Below are 19,304 nucleotides of genomic sequence, written 5' to 3'. Positions count from 1 at the left end.
CCGGACATGGATGGCGAGTCTTGGTTTTCGTGGCCACTACCAGCTGCGGCACCGTCCCATGGGCCTGTGATACGAGCGGGTGGCGTGGATGCGATGCCAGCCCCTATTTTTAGCCCGGTTTACTCATGTCGTCGATATTTCCTTGCACCATATGGTGTGAACAAGCAATAGTCGGAGAATTCCTCTCACTCCATGACGGCCATCGCCATCTAATCGATAAGAGCAAAATCGACGGCGCATCTGGGTCTGCGGAGATGGCGCCCGACGTCTGAAGCTTGTAACATGGCGCGCACTGCAGGCACATCCCAATATCCACCTCACGCCCTTTCATCTAGCTCTCATTTGTCTTTGGCTCCATGGTTTCAACACGACCGAATCACGCCGGGACAATTTCAGATCTCGACCTGACGTCAAAGCGCGCCCCTCGTTGGGACCGACAAAATCAATCCTTGTCTCTCCATCGCGGGCGCTACCCAAGGGTCTACTTTATCGTGAAGTCACGCACACAGCCTCCCGCTGTCTAGAGCAGTGGGCCTCCACGCCGCCTGGCCCAACGTCTTCGGGCGAGCAAAAGAAACGTCGGCTGACGGCTGTCGAGCGACAAAAAAATTATCGAGAGCAGTTGGCGGCATGGGCATGCTCCGTCGCCGCGCAATCGATACGGTTTCGACGGTTAGTGCATTGAAGCGTGCAGCGATGATCGTTCCCGGGGGGCGCGCGACCGCTAGCACGCAGGTCTGGTAGTGGTTCTCTGCCATGCGTCTCCGGGTCCCAGATGCACGTCTTCGCCTGGAGAAACAGGTGCAACGTGAGGACAGTATCGTGCAGACGTGCTTCTCGGGGTCACGCCGTGTCGCGGTGCCATCCTACGTGCTGCGAAGCTCGACGTCTCTCACGACCTTTTCGTCGCATCAATAAGCAGGCGAGTGGAGCCGCAACGGGGATGCGAGGCAATAGGGCTGTTCAGCGTATTCTATTCTATTTTTGCGCCCCCTTTTCGTGATCGCTGGGTCTCCCAGTCAACACACGCCAAAAGGCGGCTGGTGCGGCGGCGGGCGAAGCTGAGCTAGAAGCATCGTAGCCCCATGCTCTCCAGCGCTCCGTCTGGTCCAGAGTAGAGTTAGACAGCATACCGTGCCGGCCCCTTTGCAACGCAACTCAACGGCTTTGGCTTTGGCATCCTTTACCTTCGTTTGTACACCCTTTCCACATTCGCTGATTGTAATTATTCCCGTCGCGTGTTTTTCTTGTTCCGCCTGTCCTGCCAGCAGCCCTGCGGACGCAACACCAACAACATTGAATAGTCTCCACGACGCGCAGTTGCCATCCGACCGCCGACCGCGCCTGCCTGACCCCTCGGTCTCTCACTCGCTCCCACGGGGACGCGGCTGCCCACCATGGCTTCCAACCCGCTGCAGAACCCCTCGCTGCCTTCGCTGCCCCAGCACCAGCAGAACGACACGGGCTTGACTTCGGCCCTCGCCAGCCGGTACCACGCACACCTGCCCATTGCGGCCCTCTCCTCCCAGGGCATTGTCGCCATCAACACATGCACAGACGCGAGTCTCGGTGTAGATGGCGGCAAAGAGGGAAGCGCCCACCAGGCCGCCGAGGACCTCTCGCACAGGGCCTACACGCGCCTGGGACACCGCTCCGAGGACCAAGCCATTGTCTTCCTGTGAGTACCCGAACTTCCTCTCTCTGACATCTCTAACATGTTCCAGTGGCGAGTCTGGCTCCGGAAAGACGACCATCCGCGGACACATGCTGAGGTCCTTCATGTCCTTCTCCCAGACACCTCTCTCCAAGAAGATTGAACATGCCAACTTTGTCTTCGACGCCTTCACCACAACCAAGTCCCTCACGACCCCGCAAGCCTCCAAATCTGGTCTCTTATTAGAGCTCCAGTATAATACCACGACCGCGAACAACGCCACCCTGCTTGGCGCCCAATTCCTCGCCCACCGCCTCGAGCGCAGCCGCATCGCTTCCGTGCCGACAGGAGAGCGCACCTACCATGTCCTCTACTATCTCCTCGCCGGCACCAGTATCAACGAGAAGAAGCACCTGTTCCTTGACGCAGTAGGTGGAGAGGGTGCAGGCAACCGCACCTCGCTCGGCTCCAACAAGAGATGGCGCTATCTCGGACATCCCACACAGCTCAAGGTCGGCATCGATGACTCCAAGGGCTTCGCTGATTTCAAGGCCGCCCTCCGGAGGCTAGAATTTGGCAAAGAGAGCATTGCAGGCATCTGCGAGATCATGGCTACCATCATGCACATTGGTCAGCTCGAGTTCGAGATGGGCCAAAACACCACTCCTGCGCCTGACGAGAGCGGTGGCTACTCCCACGAAGGTGGAGAGTCCATTACGGTTGTCAAGAACCAGGAGTCTCTAGTACCCATTGCCCAGTTCCTAGGCGTTGCCATATCCGATCTGGAGCAAAGCTTACGGTACAAGTCCAAGACTCTATACCGCGAGCGCGTTACCGTTATGTTGGACCCCAAGGGTGCCCGAGCCAATGCAGATGAGCTTGCCCGTTCTCTGTACTCGCTCCTCGTCACTTGGGTCATGGAGCAGATGAACTCAAGGATCTCAGTGCCATCCGAGCAAATTTCAAACACCGTTTCCATGGTCGACTTCCCAGGATTCGCCAACTTCGCCGCCACTGGATCATCGCTGGACCAACTCCTCAATAACACTGCAAACGAGTCCCTCATCTCTTTCTGCCAAGAGAGCTTCTTCCAACGGCAAATCCAAGAGCTGGAAGCCGAAGAGATCTCTCTGCCGCCCATGGCCTTCTACGACAACACGGCTGTCAAGACCGGCCTCATGAAGCCCGGCAACGGTCTTCTGAGCATCCTAGACGACCAGATGCGCCGTGGCAAGACTGACATGCAGTTCCTCGAGGCCATTCGCAAGCGTTTCGACGGCAAGCACCAGGCTATTGTTCCTGGAAGCTTGACAGTCGTGCAACCCGGCAGCAACTTCCCTACCCCCAACACTTCGCCCACCTTTACCATTCGCCACTTCACTGGTGACATCGACTACAGTGTAGAGGGTCTTTTGGAGGAAAACGCTGAGCTCATCTCTGGCGACATGATGCACCTGCTCAAGTCCGCCCAGGCTCCCTTCGTTCAACAGCTCTTTGGACAAGAGGCTCTTCAAAAGATGACGCACCCTAAGGAAAAGTCAGCCATTGTCCAGGCTACTGTCAGCTCCAAACCTACACGCCAACCCAGCATGGCGAAGCGGAAGGCCGACAAGACTGGTCGATTCGGACGTCAATTGAACGTATTCGACGAGGATGCCATTAGTGATGCAGAGAGTAACATCTCGGGCACGAAGAAGCCCGGTGAATCTCAGAAGCAGACTGGTGCCGCAGGCCAGTTCATCAGCTCATTGAGGACCATTGAATCGACAATGCGCAAAGCCAACGCCTACTTCGTCTTTTGCTTGAAACCAAATGACCGAAGGATCGCCAACCAGTTCGACAGCAAATGCGTCCGTCAACAAGTTCAGGCTCTGGGCATCGCCGAGATCAGCCAACGTCTTCGGGTGGCTGACTTCAGCATCTTCATGCCTTTTGCCGAGTTCCTTGGGCTTGCACAGACTGACCTTGCCATCGTTGGAAGCGACAAGGAGAAGGCTGAAATGGTTCTTGATCACAAGCCGTGGCGGGAGAATGAAGTTCGTGTGGGTGCCACTGGTGTCTTCTTGAGCGAGAAGTGCTGGCTCGAAATCGCCAACGTTTCAAACATCGCTCCTTACGCCCGTGGTCCCGCTGACTCCAACGACAATCTGCTTACTCCCGATGCTGGTCGCTCATACGGGGACGTCCGAGCCGGTCTTCTCTCGCCTTCACCTGGTGCTTATTACGACGACAAGAGCGGCAACTACTTCGGCCAGAGGGATATCGATGCTCGCTCAGAGGCGCCATCTGGCATCACGAATGGCGACATGTTCCACGGCTTGGAACAGCCCAAGGCTATTGACGACGAGAAGGCTGCTGAAGCCAAGCTACAAGAGGTCGAGACCATTCCCACCTCAAGCAGTCGAAAGAGATGGGTGTTCATTGTCTACCTCTTGACATGGCTCATTCCTGACTTTGCTATTCGGTACATCGGACGTATCAAACGCAAAGACGTACGCATGGCATGGCGAGAGAAGTTGGCTATTAACATGATTATTTGGTGGAGTTGTGCCTTCGTCATCTTCCTCATGATAGGCTTCCCCGCGGTCATCTGCCCGAAACAACACGTCTACTCTTCTGCCGAACTGACATCCTTCAACGGCAAGGATGGAAACGAGGCCTACGTTGCCATCCGCGGTATCGTCTACGACTTGGGAGAGTTCATCCCTCACCACTATCCGAGCATCGTTCCACAGAAGAACCTGGAGAAGTATGCTGGAAAGGATGCTACCAATCTGTTCCCCGTACAAGTCTCTTCTCTGTGCTTGGGCAAGGAAGGAAAGGGAATCAACCCAGCCGTTCAGCTGAACTACAAGAACTCCAACTACACCGACTCCGCCGTGAACAACCTCATCAGTACCACCGACATCAACGCGCAATACCACGACTTCCGATCCTTCACAAACGACAGTCGTGGGGATTGGTGGTTCGAGCAACAGATGTTCCTCAAGGCCAACTACATGAAGGGTCGTGTTGGATACAGCCCCGAATACCTGAAGACACTTGGAAACAAAGGCAACTCGATCGCTTACATGAATGGTCGTGTATACGATTTCACGGATTACATCCCTGGTGGTCGTGAAGTCAAGTTCAAGGTCGGCGAAGAGCCTGATGACAAGAACATTGATACCGATTTTATGGACCCAAGCGTTGTGGACATCTTCCGAGTTCAAGCCGGTAAAGACATCACCAAATACTGGCAGAACCTCCAGTTGAATGCGCAAACAAAGGCGAACATGGAGACCTGCATGAACAACCTGTTTTACGTAGGCGATCTGGACACCAGAAACTCGGCCAAATGTCTGTTCGCCAAGTACTTCCTCCTCGCAATCTCCATTCTCTTGGTCAGTGTCATCGGATTCAAGTTCCTTGCGGCCCTTCAGTTCAGCCGGAAGACCGACCCGGAGAACATCGACAAGTTCATCATCTGCACTGTGCCTGCCTACACCGAAGACGAAGAATCCCTCCGTCGCGCAATCGATTCCGCCGCCAGGATGAAGTATGATGACAAGCGCAAACTACTTGTCATTGTCTGCGATGGTATGATTATCGGTCAAGGCAACGACAAGCCCACTCCTCGCATCGTTCTCGACATTCTTGGTGTTCCCGAGGCTACCGATCCCGAGCCTCTCAGCTTTGAGAGTTTGGGTGAAGGTCAAAAGCAGCACAACATGGGCAAATGTTACTCGGGTCTCTATGAGGTACAGGGTCACATTGTGCCTTTCTTGGTCGTTGTCAAGATTGGCAAGCCTTCGGAAGTCTCCAAGCCTGGTAACCGCGGAAAGCGTGACTCGCAGATCATCCTCATGCGATTCCTAAACCGTGTGCACTACAACCTCCCCATGACACCGCTTGAGCTCGAAATGCACCATCAGATTCGGAACATCATTGGAGTCAACCCCACCTTCTACGAGTTCCTCCTTCAAATTGATGCCGATACCGAAGTCGCACCTGACGCCGCCACTCGATTCGTCGCAGCCTTCCTCCACGATACCCGCCTCCTTGCTATTTGTGGTGAAACCGCTCTTACCAACGCCAAGTCTTCGTTCGTTACCATGATGCAAGTGTACGAATACTTCATCTCCCACAACCTGACCAAGGCTTTCGAGAGCTTGTTCGGTTCCGTCACTTGTCTTCCTGGTTGTTTCACCATGTACCGCATTCGCGCTGCCGAGTCTGGAAAGCCACTGTTCGTCAGCAAGGAGGTCGTCGAAGCCTACCAAGAGATTCGTGTCGACACTCTACACACAAAGAACCTGTTGCATCTAGGAGAAGATCGCTTCTTGACCACGCTACTTCTCAAGTTCCATCCCAAGTACAAGACCAAGTACACGATGCGAGCACACGCTTGGACTGTCGCACCTGACAGCTGGTCCGTCTTCATGTCTCAACGTCGTCGCTGGATCAACTCTACTGTGCACAACCTGATTGAACTGATTCCGCTCACGCAGCTTTGTGGTTTCTGCTGCTTCAGTATGCGCTTCATCGTGTTCATGGATCTTCTCTCCACGGTTGTACAACCCGTCATCGTTGTCTACATCGGCTATCTCATCTACACGCTGGTGTGGTCCCCCGACATCGTCCCTGTCACTGCGTTTATTCTTCTTGGTGCCATCTATGGTCTGCAGGCTATCATCTTCATCATCCGACGCAAGTGGGAAATGATTGGTTGGATGATTATCTACATCTTTGCAACACCCGTCTTCGCCTTCGGCCTGCCTTTGTACTCGTTCTGGTACATGGACGACTTCTCGTGGGGTAACACTCGTGTCGTTGTTGGTGAAAAGGGTCAGAAGGTTCTTGTCACAGATGAAGGCAAGTTTGATCCTGCCAGCATCCCCAAGAAGAGGTGGGAGGAGTACCAGGCGGAGATGTGGGAGCAGCACACCATCCGGGACGACCGCTCCGAAGTTTCAGGATACACGTACGCCACCAGGAAGCCTTTCGGAGGCGGATCTGTCGCTGGCTCAGAGTATGGAGGCATGACACCATCTCGCTCTGCGTCTCACCTTGGTCTCCCACGCTACGACAACCACTCACGATTGAGCCTCGCGCAGAGCGGATACGGTGCGGACAGCATGGAAATGTCGAACCTGCCAAGTGACGATGCCATCTTGATGGAGATCAAGGACATTCTATCCAAGTCTGATCTCATGAACGTCACGAAGAAACAGATCAAAGGCGAACTAGAGCAAAGGTATGTCAATCCCCATTTGTTTGCACAACCAACACTAACATCATCACAGATTCGGATGCGATCTCACTCTCAAGAAGCAATTCATCGGCTCAGCTGTCGAGTCACTGCTCATCAGCGGCCAGCTCTACTAGGCCGTTGTGCCTTTAGTTTGTCACGGCTTCGTTGATGCTTTATGACTCTACGTGTTGCCAAAAGATACCGTTTCGTTGTCAGTCACTCATACAGCCATGTCAGGCCTCAGCGCTTGGCTTTTATCGCTACTATTGTAATATCGACATTGCATTCTCTCATTGGGTCGGAGTTACAGACCCTGGTACGGCGTTGAATGTATTGGGATTAAATGGAGCAACACGTTTTGTGTTTTGTCGTCATTTGAGTGTTATTTGCGTCGGATGGTAAAACATGGGTGTAGATTTGGGTTGTAGCATGAGAGAATAGCTATGAAGAATCTCATACGGATACACATCACACACCTCCCATGACTTATCCATTCATGCGCTGATCCTTTTCATCACATGTGTCACCGGTCACGAGTAAAGCTTAGAAGAACAGATGAGTCAAGAGTAGTCATGCTACCAAAATCGAGCATGAAGAACGTCTGAAGATGATTCAGTGCAGGCCTCCATGGCAGTGATTGGTCCGAGCGCCTCCTACCCCTCCACAGCTAGCCGTTCGCCGCCCGCCGCCACACAGAACAATCGATAACTCCAACGGAATTTCGCAGCAGCCCGTGTGCGTTTGCATTTTCCTGTCACTCTTTTGCGGTCCAGGCCTTTGTTGGTTTACTCGGGACCCCTTCTCCTTCGGCTCCGCTTTTACCTGCTCCTGCCTGCACTGTGTGGCGCGCCTGCCTGCTTGAGCACTTGCGATTTCTACGGTGCATTCCCACAACCACAAGTGCCACCCGCCGAGTGCACCCCACACCCCAAGTAATACACCGCACACACAATGCCGCCCAAGAAGAAGAACAACAAGAAGGCGCAGGACGACGACTGGGAAGCCGAGCTCGGCGAGTCTGTCGCGCCCCAGGATGCCGCTGCAGCTGATGCCGCGCCTGAGGATGCTGCCGCCGAAGACGATGCTGCTGGCGGCGGCCTGATGGCGGCTCTTGCGAAGCGCGGCAAGAAGAAGAACAAGAAGGGCGCCAACACCGAAGTGGAAGGCGAAGACCCGCCTGTTGACGGCGCGAATGGCGACTTCGACGCCAAGGCACCCCAAGAAGGAACCTTCGACGACGATGACGACGATGTCTTTGCTGGAAACTACGGCAAGAAGAAGGGCAAGGGTGGCGCTGTTGCGAAAGCAGAGGAGCCTGTTGAGGAGAAGACGGACGATGCTCCTCGTGTAAAGACCAAGGCAGAGAAGGAGAAAGAAAAGAAGGAGAAGGAGAAGCAGCGAAAGAAGGAATTGGTATGTTCGCAGCATCTGCCATGTTCATTGCATGAGTGTGTACTGACCGCATGCTAGGCTGCGAAGAAGAAGGCCACTGGTCCTGCCAAAGCCGAACCCGCGAAGGCTGCCGAAGCCAGGCCAGAAGCCGCTGCTGCACCCTCAGCCGCTACCGCAGACACCACCCCCGCTGCTGGTGGCAAGAAGAAGAAGCTCAACCCTGCGCTAGCTGCACTTCAAAAACAACAGGAAGAGCGCAAGAGGAGGGAGGAAGAGATTGCGCGCGCAGAAGCCGAAGAGAGAGCTAGGCTGGAGGCGCTGGAGGCACAAGAGGCCGAGGAACAGAAGAAGAAAGAGGAGGCTAAGGCTCTGAAGAAACAGCGCGAGAAGGAAAAGATCGAGCAGCTGAAGAAAGAGGGCAAGTACATGACTAAGGCTCAGAAAGAGGCCAAGGCAAAGAACGAACTCCGTCTGCAGCAGCTGCTTGAGCAAGGTGGCACAAAGGTTGCTGGACTTGCCGACGAGGCTGATAAGAAGAAGAAGCCAGTGTACGATGACCGCAAGAAAAAGAAGAAGAAGCAAGCCGAGACCCAACAGGAGAAGGAGGCTCGCGAAGCTGAGGAGGCCGCCAAGAAGCTCGAGGAACTCAAGCTGGCCGAAGAGCAAGCCGCCGCTGCAGCTGAGGCCGCAGAGAAGGCTAAACTTGACGCCGAAGCAAAGAAGGGAGAGGATGGTGACTCTGCCGACGACTGGGAGGCCCAAGCTGACGAGTTGGAGGGAGTCAAAGACAGCTGGGATGTCGACACCGACGAGGAAGAAGAGCGCAAAGCAAGCGAGAAGAAGGCCAAGGAAGAGAAGGCGGCAGCGGAAAAGGCTACAGCAGACGACGCCTCCAAGTCCAAGGACACCAGCTCAGACTCTGATTCCGAAGACGACAGCGAAGACGATTCATCCGAAGACGAGGAAGGCACTGCTACCCAGCGGGCCGAAGCCGCTCGTAAAGCTGCCGCCGCTGAAAGACGGAAGCAGGCTCACGAGGAGGCTCTTGCCGCGCGGTCCAAGGATAACCTGCGATCTCCCATTTGCTGCATTCTTGGTCACGTCGATACTGGTAAAACGAAGCTGCTTGACAAGATCCGTCAGACCAACGTTCAAGAAGGCGAGGCCGGAGGTATCACACAACAAATTGGTGCCACCTACTTCCCCGTCGAGGCACTTCAGAAGAAGGTTGCTGTCGTTAACAAGGACAACGAATTCGTCTTCAATGTCCCCGGTCTCCTAGTCATCGATACACCCGGTCACGAGTCTTTCACCAACCTCCGGTCTCGTGGTTCCTCGCTTTGCAACATTGCTATCCTCGTCATTGATATTATGCACGGTCTTGAACCTCAAACCATTGAATCGATGAAGCTTCTCCGAGACAGGCGCACACCTTTCATCGTCGCTCTCAACAAGATCGATCGTCTGTTCGGCTGGAAGAAGATCGATAACAACGGTTTCGAAGACAGTTTGAGCCTCCAAAAGGCCTCTGTTCAGTCCGAGTTCGAGGAGCGATGGACCTTTGTTCGCACCCAACTCCAAGAACAAGGTTTCAACTCGGAGATCTTCAACCGAAACAAGAGCATGTCCAAGTTCGTCTCCGTGTGCCCAACATCAGCGCATACCGGAGAAGGTATTCCAGACATGATCAAGCTCATCGTCAGACTCACGCAAGAGCGTCTGACTAACAACCTCATGTACCTTTCTGAGGTTGAGTGTACTGTGCTTGAAGTCAAGGTCATCGAAGGTCTCGGTACCACGATCGATGTTATCTTGTCCAACGGTGTCCTTCACGAGGGTGACCGGATAGTGCTATGTGGTAACCCAGAGCCTATAGTGACGAACATTCGAGCGCTGTTGACACCGGCTGAGATGAAGGAATTGCGTGTCAAGTCGCAATACGTGCACAACAAGGAAGTAAAGGCTGCTATGGGTATCAAGATCGCCGCCGACGGTCTCGACCAAGCCATCGCAGGTTCGCGTCTGCTTGTCGTCGGCCCGAATGACGACGAGGAGGATCTTATGGACGAGGTCATGGGTGATCTAGCCCATTTGCTCAGCAAGGTCTCCAAGACTGGTCGTGGTGTCTCCGTACAAGCGTCTACCCTTGGATCGCTTGAAGCGCTCCTTGAGTTCCTGCGTGTATCGAAGATTCCTGTCGCCACTATCTCCATCGGTCCTGTCTTCAGAAAGGACGTCCTTCGAGCAGGTATCATGTTGGAAAAGGCCAAGGAATACGCCGTCATGCTGTGCTTCGACGTCAAGGTCGACAAGGACGCCAAGGCATACGCAGAGGAAATCGGTGTCAAGATCTTCGAAGCCGACATCATCTACCACTTGTTCGACAAGTTCACAGCGCACATGAAGCAGCTCGAGGAGCAGCGGAAGGAAGACTCAAAGATGTTGGCTGTCTTCCCCTGCGTACTCAAGCCCGTTGCTGTCTTCAACAAGAAGGATCCCATCATCATTGGTGTGGATGTCACTGAAGGTGCTCTGAGGATGACAACGCCTATCTGCGCGGTCAAGAAGAACGCCACCACCGGCGCCAAAGAACTCGTTCATCTAGGAAGAGTGTAAGTTCCCCCTCTCACTTTCCGTTCACATCCTCTTACTAACTCCTCTCACAGCACATCCATCGAGCGCGACCACAAACCCATGCAAATCTGCAAGCGAGGTCAGCCCTCCGTCGCCGTCAAGATCGAAGGCTCCAACCAGCCCATGTACGGTCGCCACTTGGAAGAAGACGATATCCTCTACTCTGCTATTAGCAGAAAGAGTATCGATACACTCAAGGAGTACTTTAGGAGCGATGTCAGTCAGGATGAGTGGAAGTTGATTGTGCAGTTGAAGAATGTGCTTGATGTGCAGTAAGGAAGATGGATGGTAGATGGGCATGGTGGTGGTGGTGTATGATTCTAGACGTCTAGTTAGTGGCTTTTATTTTTCTTCCTGCCTTTTTTAGGGCGCAAGCAATAGCATTTGTTTGGCGTTTTAGCACAACATATTTCATCCTCCTCCTTTTCTCCAACACCCTCCCTCCACGCGCTCGAACCCCGATTCATCCTCTTCGTCGCCATTGTGAGGATGCTAGGCCGAAATGGGGTAACGGTGCAGCGTACCCAATGCACTCGCTGGCGTGGTTTGGTGTGCATACTGATGACGCTGAAGACTTGTCGTCTACGCGTACTTGGAGCTTGATGCGAGATACTGGGTCGACGTTATTGGATGAAGAAGGGTGATACTCTGTTGACGATGATTCAAGCGACTGGTCCTTGGTGAGTGCTGGAAATAGAGCGCGCGCAATTTCGAGCGACAGGACTGAGGACATGGCGAACACAGAATGTTCGTTTAAACAAATCTTGTTTTGCAAACTTTGGATATGGGAATATTCGATCGAAGTTGGATCGTTGCTATCGCTGCTTGGTGATGACTTCTATCCCGACACGAAACAGCGCGTAGTTATACCTTGCTCCGCGGCATTCTCGTGCTGGCTTGTGTGTGTTTGCTAAGCACGAGCTGACTAAATGGCTAAACAGATGTTGAGGTAGAGGAGTGGCTCAAGCATGGTTACGCAGGCTCACTTCTTCTCGTTATGGGTCTTGTTGCGGAGGAGCCTCTAGAGACGCGTCGGGGAGTGTTGCCCAGGTGGTGTTATGCGCGATTGGCTGGGCCGCACCTGCGATTAGTGGGCGCAGTGACGGAAGGGTCAATAACGAAGGATTGCGCCAGCCTCGCGACGTCTTTTGAGCAAAAGTTGCGAAGACCGCAGACGCCTTTAGTTCTTTCCCATCCTTCGTCCTCTACGCTTTCTTCATCGCGAAAGGCCGCCATTTTTGGGTCGGTTGGGCGAACGCGTCTATGGGGCTCTGTGCAGGATCGCATCGGCGACGAGTCAGGGCGACCACCACCTCAGACCGCTGCGACATGCGCTGCTGATTGGCGACACGCTGTGCGAAGCTATGCAGCAGATTGCATTAGAGCGCGATAACAACTGAGTTTCCGGCCATGTACGTGTACTTCGTCATCGCGTTTCCAGCTGTCTGGCATCGACGAAATGTACCTAATTGCATGCTCTTCAGCGACTCTAAAAGAAATGACTAGTGCTCGGTCATGTCGACCGCTTTCTTCTCTTTGCGTAGCAAGAAGGTTTCTGACATCTCCAAGGCCGTCATAAGTACCCTCGAAATGTTGAGATCGAACAAAGGACGTCATCATGCTCGACTCGCCAGTGTAGCGCCCGGCACGGTCCCGAACTTTAGCTTCACCCGATCCACAATTTCAGCCGCATCTTGATCTCAGACAAGCTCGCCATGCCGATTCTTGGAAAGATCTGAGCCAGGATCGTCCACGTACAGTTTCGATAACCTACCAATCCTGATCGCAGAATCCCATGTCCCATATCTGATCCACGCCGGACTAACACACAAGCGGCGATCATGCCGCGGGTGTAGAACATCTGCTTATCGAAATCTCATCATGGTGGGTCGTACTAAGATCGTGGCGCGAAGGCCTCTGTCATGTCCTGCAAAAGTTCTCTCAGAATTGCGCGAGCTGTCCCTTTCCTCGTCGCAGTGTGGTCAAAGACACACATCATGGCTCTTCCAAATGCTTCACGCCCTGTCTCCTGGTCGAATACTACAGCAGCTTCAACAAGACCACCAAGCCCCGTCAACATTGAAAAGGACCATGACAAGAGTCGCCAACCGTCGACGATAGCAGACTTCAATCCAGGCATCGACCCCGAAAAAGGCTCTCCACAGAATGCAGGTCAAGAAGCAACACCCAGCGCTCCTCATGCTCCCTCTCAAGATCGCCCTTCAGCGCTCGACTGGGACGGTCCAGACGATCCTCTGAATCCTCACAACTGGAGCGCAGCGCGAAAATGGTATCAAACATACACGATATCAGGCATCGCATTCGTAGGAACATTCGCATCATCCGTCTTCACACCCGCCATCGAACAATCAGCATCAGAGCTCCAGTCCACCCAACTCATCGCAACCTTCGCATACTCCATATACGCTCTCGGACTCGCTTTCGGCGGACCATTCGCAGCGCCTTTGAGCGAGACATTCGGACGGCGACCCCTCATCTTTATCAGCCTGCCCATCTTCGCGCTCTTCATCCTCGGCACGGGGTTCGCGCAGAGTATGGCGAGTCTGGTGGTGCTGAGGTTCTGGGCTGGTTTCTTCGCTGCTCCCAGTTTGAGCATGGGGTCAGGCACCCTGAGCGATATCTGGCCGCCTGAGAGGCGTTCTGGTCCCATGTCGCTGTATGTCGCAACACCTTTCATGGGCCCAGCCTTAGGACCGATCTTAGGTGCTGCGGTAACACAGACACGTGGCTGGCGCTGGACTTCCTGGTTGATACTCTTCTTTACTATTGTGCTAGTCATTGCACCTGCGCCGTTTTACAAGGAGTCGTATAAGCCCGTCCTCCTGCGTCAGCGCGCAAAGAAGCGAAATCTTCCGCTGCCGCGATCGCCGACTGAAGGCATGTCGTTGCCGAAGATTTTCAGTACATATGCGACCAAGACGCTCACTCGACCGATGCATATGCTCCTCACCGAGCCGATCGTGGTCACGTTCAATACATACAGCGCTTTCAACTTCGGCTTGCTATACGCCTTCTTCGCCGCTTTTCCATACGTCTTCGCAACAGAGTATGGTTTCGACAGTGTCTCCACAGGTTACACGTTCCTGGGTTTGGGCGTTGGCGTTATCATTGCTACTATTTGTATCGTCTCTTTCAGTAAGCTTTACTACCTGCCTCGCGTACGCAAAGCGATTGCAGAGAAGACACCGGCACCAGCCTTCGCAACGTCGCGACTAGCACCTGAGAAGCGATTGCCTCTTGCATTCGCCGGTGGTCCTATTCTCACTATCGGCCTCTTCCTCTTCGGATGGTCGGCCGCTTACCGCGTCCATTGGATCGTACCGACCATCGCCGAGGCCTTCTTCGGAGGGGGTAATATGCTCATTTTCATGGCGTGCATGATGTATATTACGGACACATACGGACCATTGTACAGCGCCAGTGCCATGGCTTCGAACGCCATATTGCGATATGTACTTGGCGGAACCTTTCCTCTTTTCGCAGTCCAGATGTTTCGACGGCTGGGACCGCAGTGGGCGTGTACGTTGTTGGGTTGTTTGAGTATTCTGGGTGCGTGTATACCATTTGTGTTGGCGAGGTATGGCGAGACGTTGAGGAGTAGGAGTGGGTACAAGAGGAGCGGTTAGACAGACGACATGCAGCGCAGTAATTGAATATACCCCTCAATCTGCTTGGCAATTCAACTCAGAATCGATATGCGTTATACTCGAGCGATACCAAGACGTTTGCCGGACGGAAGCGTCCTAGGTTTGGTTTTTAAATCTTGTCTGATCGATTGGAATCAGAGGGCACTGTCTCGGTAGTTTCGGCGCAATGATGCCGCGAGATAAACTACGTACCCCGAGCGTAAAAACACATGTGTACCCGTACATCGATACTCCAAAACAAACCCATATCATTCCAAAGCAACAATGCGTTTTTCAAACCCTCTCAATTCAGACTGGGCATGGCCACTTTACAGAGATGGGCCCATCGAAGGAGCCTTCGAACTCGACCTTGCCAATGGCATCGACGAGGCCGTCGCAACACGCGTCACACGTCCCTGGCTCTTCGCCTGGAAGCCCACCACGTCTACACCAAACGGACGAAACATCCTTATTCTAGGTGGAGGAGGCTACGTCGAGCTCATGGTGGGAAGAGAAGGTGTGCAGGTAGCGAGGTGGCTAGCAGGATTAGGATTTCATGCCTTCGTGCTCATACACCGTTTCCCGAATAAAAAGACGGGCATTCAGGCGCCAATTGACGACGCCAGGCGGGCGCTCACAATGTTTTATGAGAAGGGCTTTGGACAAGGCCCTAAGAGTGTATGCGGTCTCTCATCTGGTGGTCATCTCGCTGCATCGCTACTCTCGACGTATCCCACCTGTTGGAACAACCCGAATGCGGAAAGTGGTGTTCCATACCTCGAATTCGCCATCATTGGCTATGCGCCCATCTCGACGAATGCAAAAGGACGCCAGATCATTGCGAACAAGCCAGCGCTGGAGCCGCCGGAGAAACAGGCGCTTTACGATACCGTGCAGCCAGACGTACAGTTGGAGAGCAGGGTTCCGCCAACCTTCATAGTGTATGCTGGAAACGATCCGGTCGTGCCGGTGGTGAATGCATATAGGCTCGCTGAAGGCATCATGAAAGCTGGTGCTCCTGTAGAGCTTCACGTTTTCTCGGATGCACCGCATGGGTTCGCGCTGGATACGCCAGGCCTTCCGGTGAGCGATTGGCCGAGCATGTGTGAGAAGTGGATGAGACAGGGTGGCTTTCTGAGCTAGAAGTAAGGCTTTGTGTTCTACAATCTCTACCTAGCCTAAAACAAGACATAGGCATCGTTGGAAATGACCTGTCTATGCAAGCACTCGCATAACCAAGCGCATCTAGTGAGACCAAAGTAAATTGTTTACTGGCGTGAGAATTCCGCTGGATGCTGCTCGGGGCCATGAATCTCTTTCGTCACGCTATGTAAGGTACAGCCCGTTCTTCCGATGAACACGCGGCATGATGAAGGTCAAAACGGTCGAGCCCATAGACTTCGAATGCTCTACAAATCTCTTGATGGCCCAGACTCTGAGCAAAGGCATATACGCTCCAAACTTTTGAGGCACCTAGCCTAACAATACTCTGGGGCAAAAGCAACTTGACACATGCCAGGTGTCCTCCAGAAGTTGCAAGATACAATGCTGTATGTCCTGCGTTCGTAGGTATTGAGATGTCAACCAAGTTCCCAAGCAACAGGTTCACGATCGGTAAGTAACCTTTGTGTGCTGCTATGGCAAGCGGCGTATATCCGTAATTGTCTTGTCGATCGGGGAAAATGTCTTTCTTGTATAGGGACTTGAAGATATCCACGTGCCCAATGCTTGCCGCATACCAGAGAGGACTGCGTCCATGGGCATCGGGGATATGGCAAGGGTAGCCACTCAGGTAGTCGATGACGTTTTTCTTCCCTCGCATAGCCGCAAGTCCGATTGCATTACTGTGAGTACTGTCTCTTACGGCCATAGCATTCGGGTATGTGTTCTCATAATTTCGGAAGAACTTCATGATGTGGACGTGCCCGGCAAAAGCAGCCCACATCATCGGAGACCGACGCCGGGCCCCAGGATTGCCATATCTGGTATCCACACATACAGGGTTTTCGGTATTCGAGGTTAACTCGTGAAGGGCGACTTCCATCTTCCAGATTGTTGCACAAGTTGTTAGATCTCCAGAAATGACTGCAATGTCCAATGGAAATAGGCCATTCGCAGCTTCGATATTAGGAGAGACACCTGGCCGAACGAGCTCTAGTAAGCGGTCATGATTCCCATCGCAGCAAGAAAGATACAAGCTTGAACGCTGGAGGCTATCGATGGTGCGCATGTCATCGGGCGACCATTCCTTCAGAGATTTTGCGTCGTACAGAATGTGGGACACAGACCGACCCAAGCAGTCCCGGACATTGCGTTGTCGAAGTCTTGAAGCAATGGTAGGTATACTAGCGAACGCACTGGGGATGAAATGCTGACAGGTTATCAGCGAAGTCGGAATATGAATCTGCAAGTGATTGAAAAGATCGTCGACAGCAAGAAGGAAACCTTCTCTGTACAGAAGGAACAGTTCGACGTTGTTGTTCAACAGATGAGGCTGATCGCGAAAGAGCTTCATCTGGAGCACATACGAAAGACCAGGATAATCAGATGTGTCCCAAGAGGTGGCCTTCTGATGCAAGATTTCCAATGCGACTTGATCGCCGCTCCATGTTGCAGATTTTGCGAAGCGTGTGGTTTTCAGAGCAGACTGAGCAAGGGAAATACCGGATCCAGCTCCCACTTCAAGTGCGTGTGTTTCAAGTTCGTCAGCGAGAAAGCGCAGTTCGTTCACAAGCAACTGTACTTTCGGCATACAGTCTCTTGGATCTTGGTATCGCGTATCATATCTGAATGGCGTAGTCATTATTGGCTACTGCAACAAGCTCCTCGATAGCTATGTTGACGACCTCAGCAACTGATAAGAGCAATACACTACAGACAGTTAGTTGCCCAAAAACGAATGTTACCGAACTTGTATGACATACGCCTCCTGCGCCTTGATCGCTGTTGCATCCGCTTGGGAAAGTCCGGCATGTGATCCATGACATGAGCCTTGGGGGAAATTATCTTTAGAAGCCAACTGACGTAGTTCTAGAAGACGATTCGGAGTAGATCCGACAGGAAACGTGCGTGGTCGTTTGCGTGGGCGAGACGGCTGTGGTTCCGAACACTGATGTCCCTTTGTTTTGCATCTATCGCATTTGTCCGGCCATACGCGGCCAGGAGGGTCACACTATGACGATTAGCTTGGATGAGATCTGAAGCTGGTTATCAAAATCTCACTTTCTTCTTGTCTGTTCGGCACCTGCTACACATCAGTGGACGTCGAATCGCCGTGGAGATCATGTTGTGGATCCCTGGTCGGAAGGAGACTGTACGAGCCTTTGCAAGACATCGTCCATTCCGTACGGTTTAAATGCGATCAGAGTTTCTCTGGAATTACGATACATCGATGCCAGTGTCGGTGTATGGCGTCTCCCTCTGCACGCATCGACCAATCAAGGCCTGTCGCATGAGCGCCAGCCAATGGCGCACGTTGCGCGGATGTAGGGGTACTCTCCCGCGGTGCCCACGCACCTGTTGGTAGTGCAGGAAGACGTAGCGGTCGGAGGAAGTTTCGTCGTCCAATGGCGCATTGTCGCTGTTAAGCGCAGCGTCGTACGTATGCGAAACTGGGACTTTTTTCAGAGATGACAATGGACTAGCTGGCGTAGGCATCCGATGGCGCACTGGCGGAAGGAGGACGCGCATCCGCGGTGCGCGACGGGTAGCTCTACACAGAGAGACGTTCTGTCGTCTCGCGACAAGGTCGGCCAATGGCGCAATGAAGCCTCTGCGGCTGGACAACTACAGCCTCTGTCGCAACATCGTGGATATCGCAATCTCCGCATGTGGTAGAAATACGGCGTTTTCTGATGCACCTAAGATGAAATAGTCAAGACGAAAATACCTGAGTATTCACTGTGATCAAAGTATAAGTACTCGTCGCCACCGCGGAAATCGTCCAGTATAGTCCAATCCGATAAAACCGTCTTACATCCATATCAGAGCTTCTTCCATTAACAAACTTCCGCGTCACGTCTCGACAGTGTTGTAAAATCTAACTCGTACGTTCGAGCCTGGCCTGTGTGAGTTGTCCGCTCTGTGTTATTACCTCAGCTATGCTAATGCAGACAGTCCTTAGGCTTCCAAGTAAGGCATCCGGCGCCATGGACATCTCATTACAATCCGAACCAATAGCGACACAGCTTAGTTTCAATGTGATCGGAACCTATCTCGCAGCTGTGACTGCGGTCATAAGAATCCTTGCTCTTGCGAATACTGTTCTACGCCAACGCCGGCGCACTGTTTCGACTGACACATACGAACTTGATGCCACGCCGATGTAACGTGTGAGTTATAAAGGAAAGAAATAACGTCGATGTCGACTAATGTCCGAGTCTTAGATACTGTTGTCAGCAGCAGTGGTTGGGCGCAGCACGTAGTAGGATGCCCAAGCGATACGGCAGTGGCGAGGAAGAACATTGAACTGTCGTCAAATGGCGGACGCGCTGGTCCAAAAGAGGACATCTAGTAGGCGGTTTCTGTTAAGATGTAATATTAGATAATGTTCACACCAAAACGAATCGCGTTGTCTTTCATCCTGGGGCGAGACCGGGTCTGCTGTGTGCCTGCTTGAGATGACGGTCGCATGCGGATCAGGCTGAAACGGGTCTCTCGGCAAGGATGCAGCACAGCCGGTCAGTGAGTTGGAGCGACATTTGAGATGGAGTCGATGGTTGCGATACTTGACTGCAGGACCAAA

General features: G+C 53.1%; 4 protein-coding genes across 4 annotated transcripts; all 4 read left to right on the top strand.

The window, feature by feature from the left end:
• Positions 1-1,397: 1,397 nt before the first annotated feature.
• J4E79_009246 (uncharacterized protein) lies at positions 1,398-7,021 on the top strand (the record flags this gene model as incomplete). Its single annotated transcript, XM_049358096.1, has 3 exons — positions 1,398-1,678; positions 1,725-6,890; positions 6,940-7,021. The coding sequence occupies 3 exons, from the start codon at positions 1,398-1,400 to the stop codon at positions 7,019-7,021; spliced, it is 5,529 nt and encodes a 1,842-aa protein (XP_049207312.1).
• An 817-nt stretch (positions 7,022-7,838) lies between these two features.
• Positions 7,839-11,189, top strand: J4E79_009245 (uncharacterized protein; the record flags this gene model as incomplete). Its single annotated transcript, XM_049358095.1, has 3 exons — positions 7,839-8,300; positions 8,358-10,891; positions 10,946-11,189. The coding sequence occupies 3 exons, from the start codon at positions 7,839-7,841 to the stop codon at positions 11,187-11,189; spliced, it is 3,240 nt and encodes a 1,079-aa protein (XP_049207311.1).
• A 1,721-nt stretch (positions 11,190-12,910) lies between these two features.
• On the top strand, positions 12,911-14,560 carry J4E79_009244 (uncharacterized protein; the record flags this gene model as incomplete). The annotated part of the gene is made up of 1 exon (XM_049358094.1): positions 12,911-14,560. One exon carries the CDS (start codon positions 12,911-12,913, stop codon positions 14,558-14,560), a length of 1,650 nt encoding a protein of 549 aa, XP_049207310.1.
• Positions 14,561-14,845: 285 nt separating this feature from the next.
• On the top strand, positions 14,846-15,703 carry J4E79_009243 (uncharacterized protein; the record flags this gene model as incomplete). Its single annotated transcript, XM_049358093.1, has 1 exon — positions 14,846-15,703. The coding sequence occupies one exon, from the start codon at positions 14,846-14,848 to the stop codon at positions 15,701-15,703; it is 858 nt and encodes a 285-aa protein (XP_049207309.1).
• Positions 15,704-19,304: the final 3,601 nt, after the last annotated feature.

This window comes from Alternaria viburni (assembly GCF_023758015.1).
Source record: "Alternaria viburni strain BMP 2772 chromosome Unknown scaffold_24, whole genome shotgun sequence".
NCBI lineage: Eukaryota > Fungi > Ascomycota > Dothideomycetes > Pleosporales > Pleosporaceae > Alternaria > Alternaria viburni.
The sequence above is the reverse complement of the archived record's forward strand: the minus strand, read 5'-3'. Positions and strand labels throughout refer to the sequence as shown.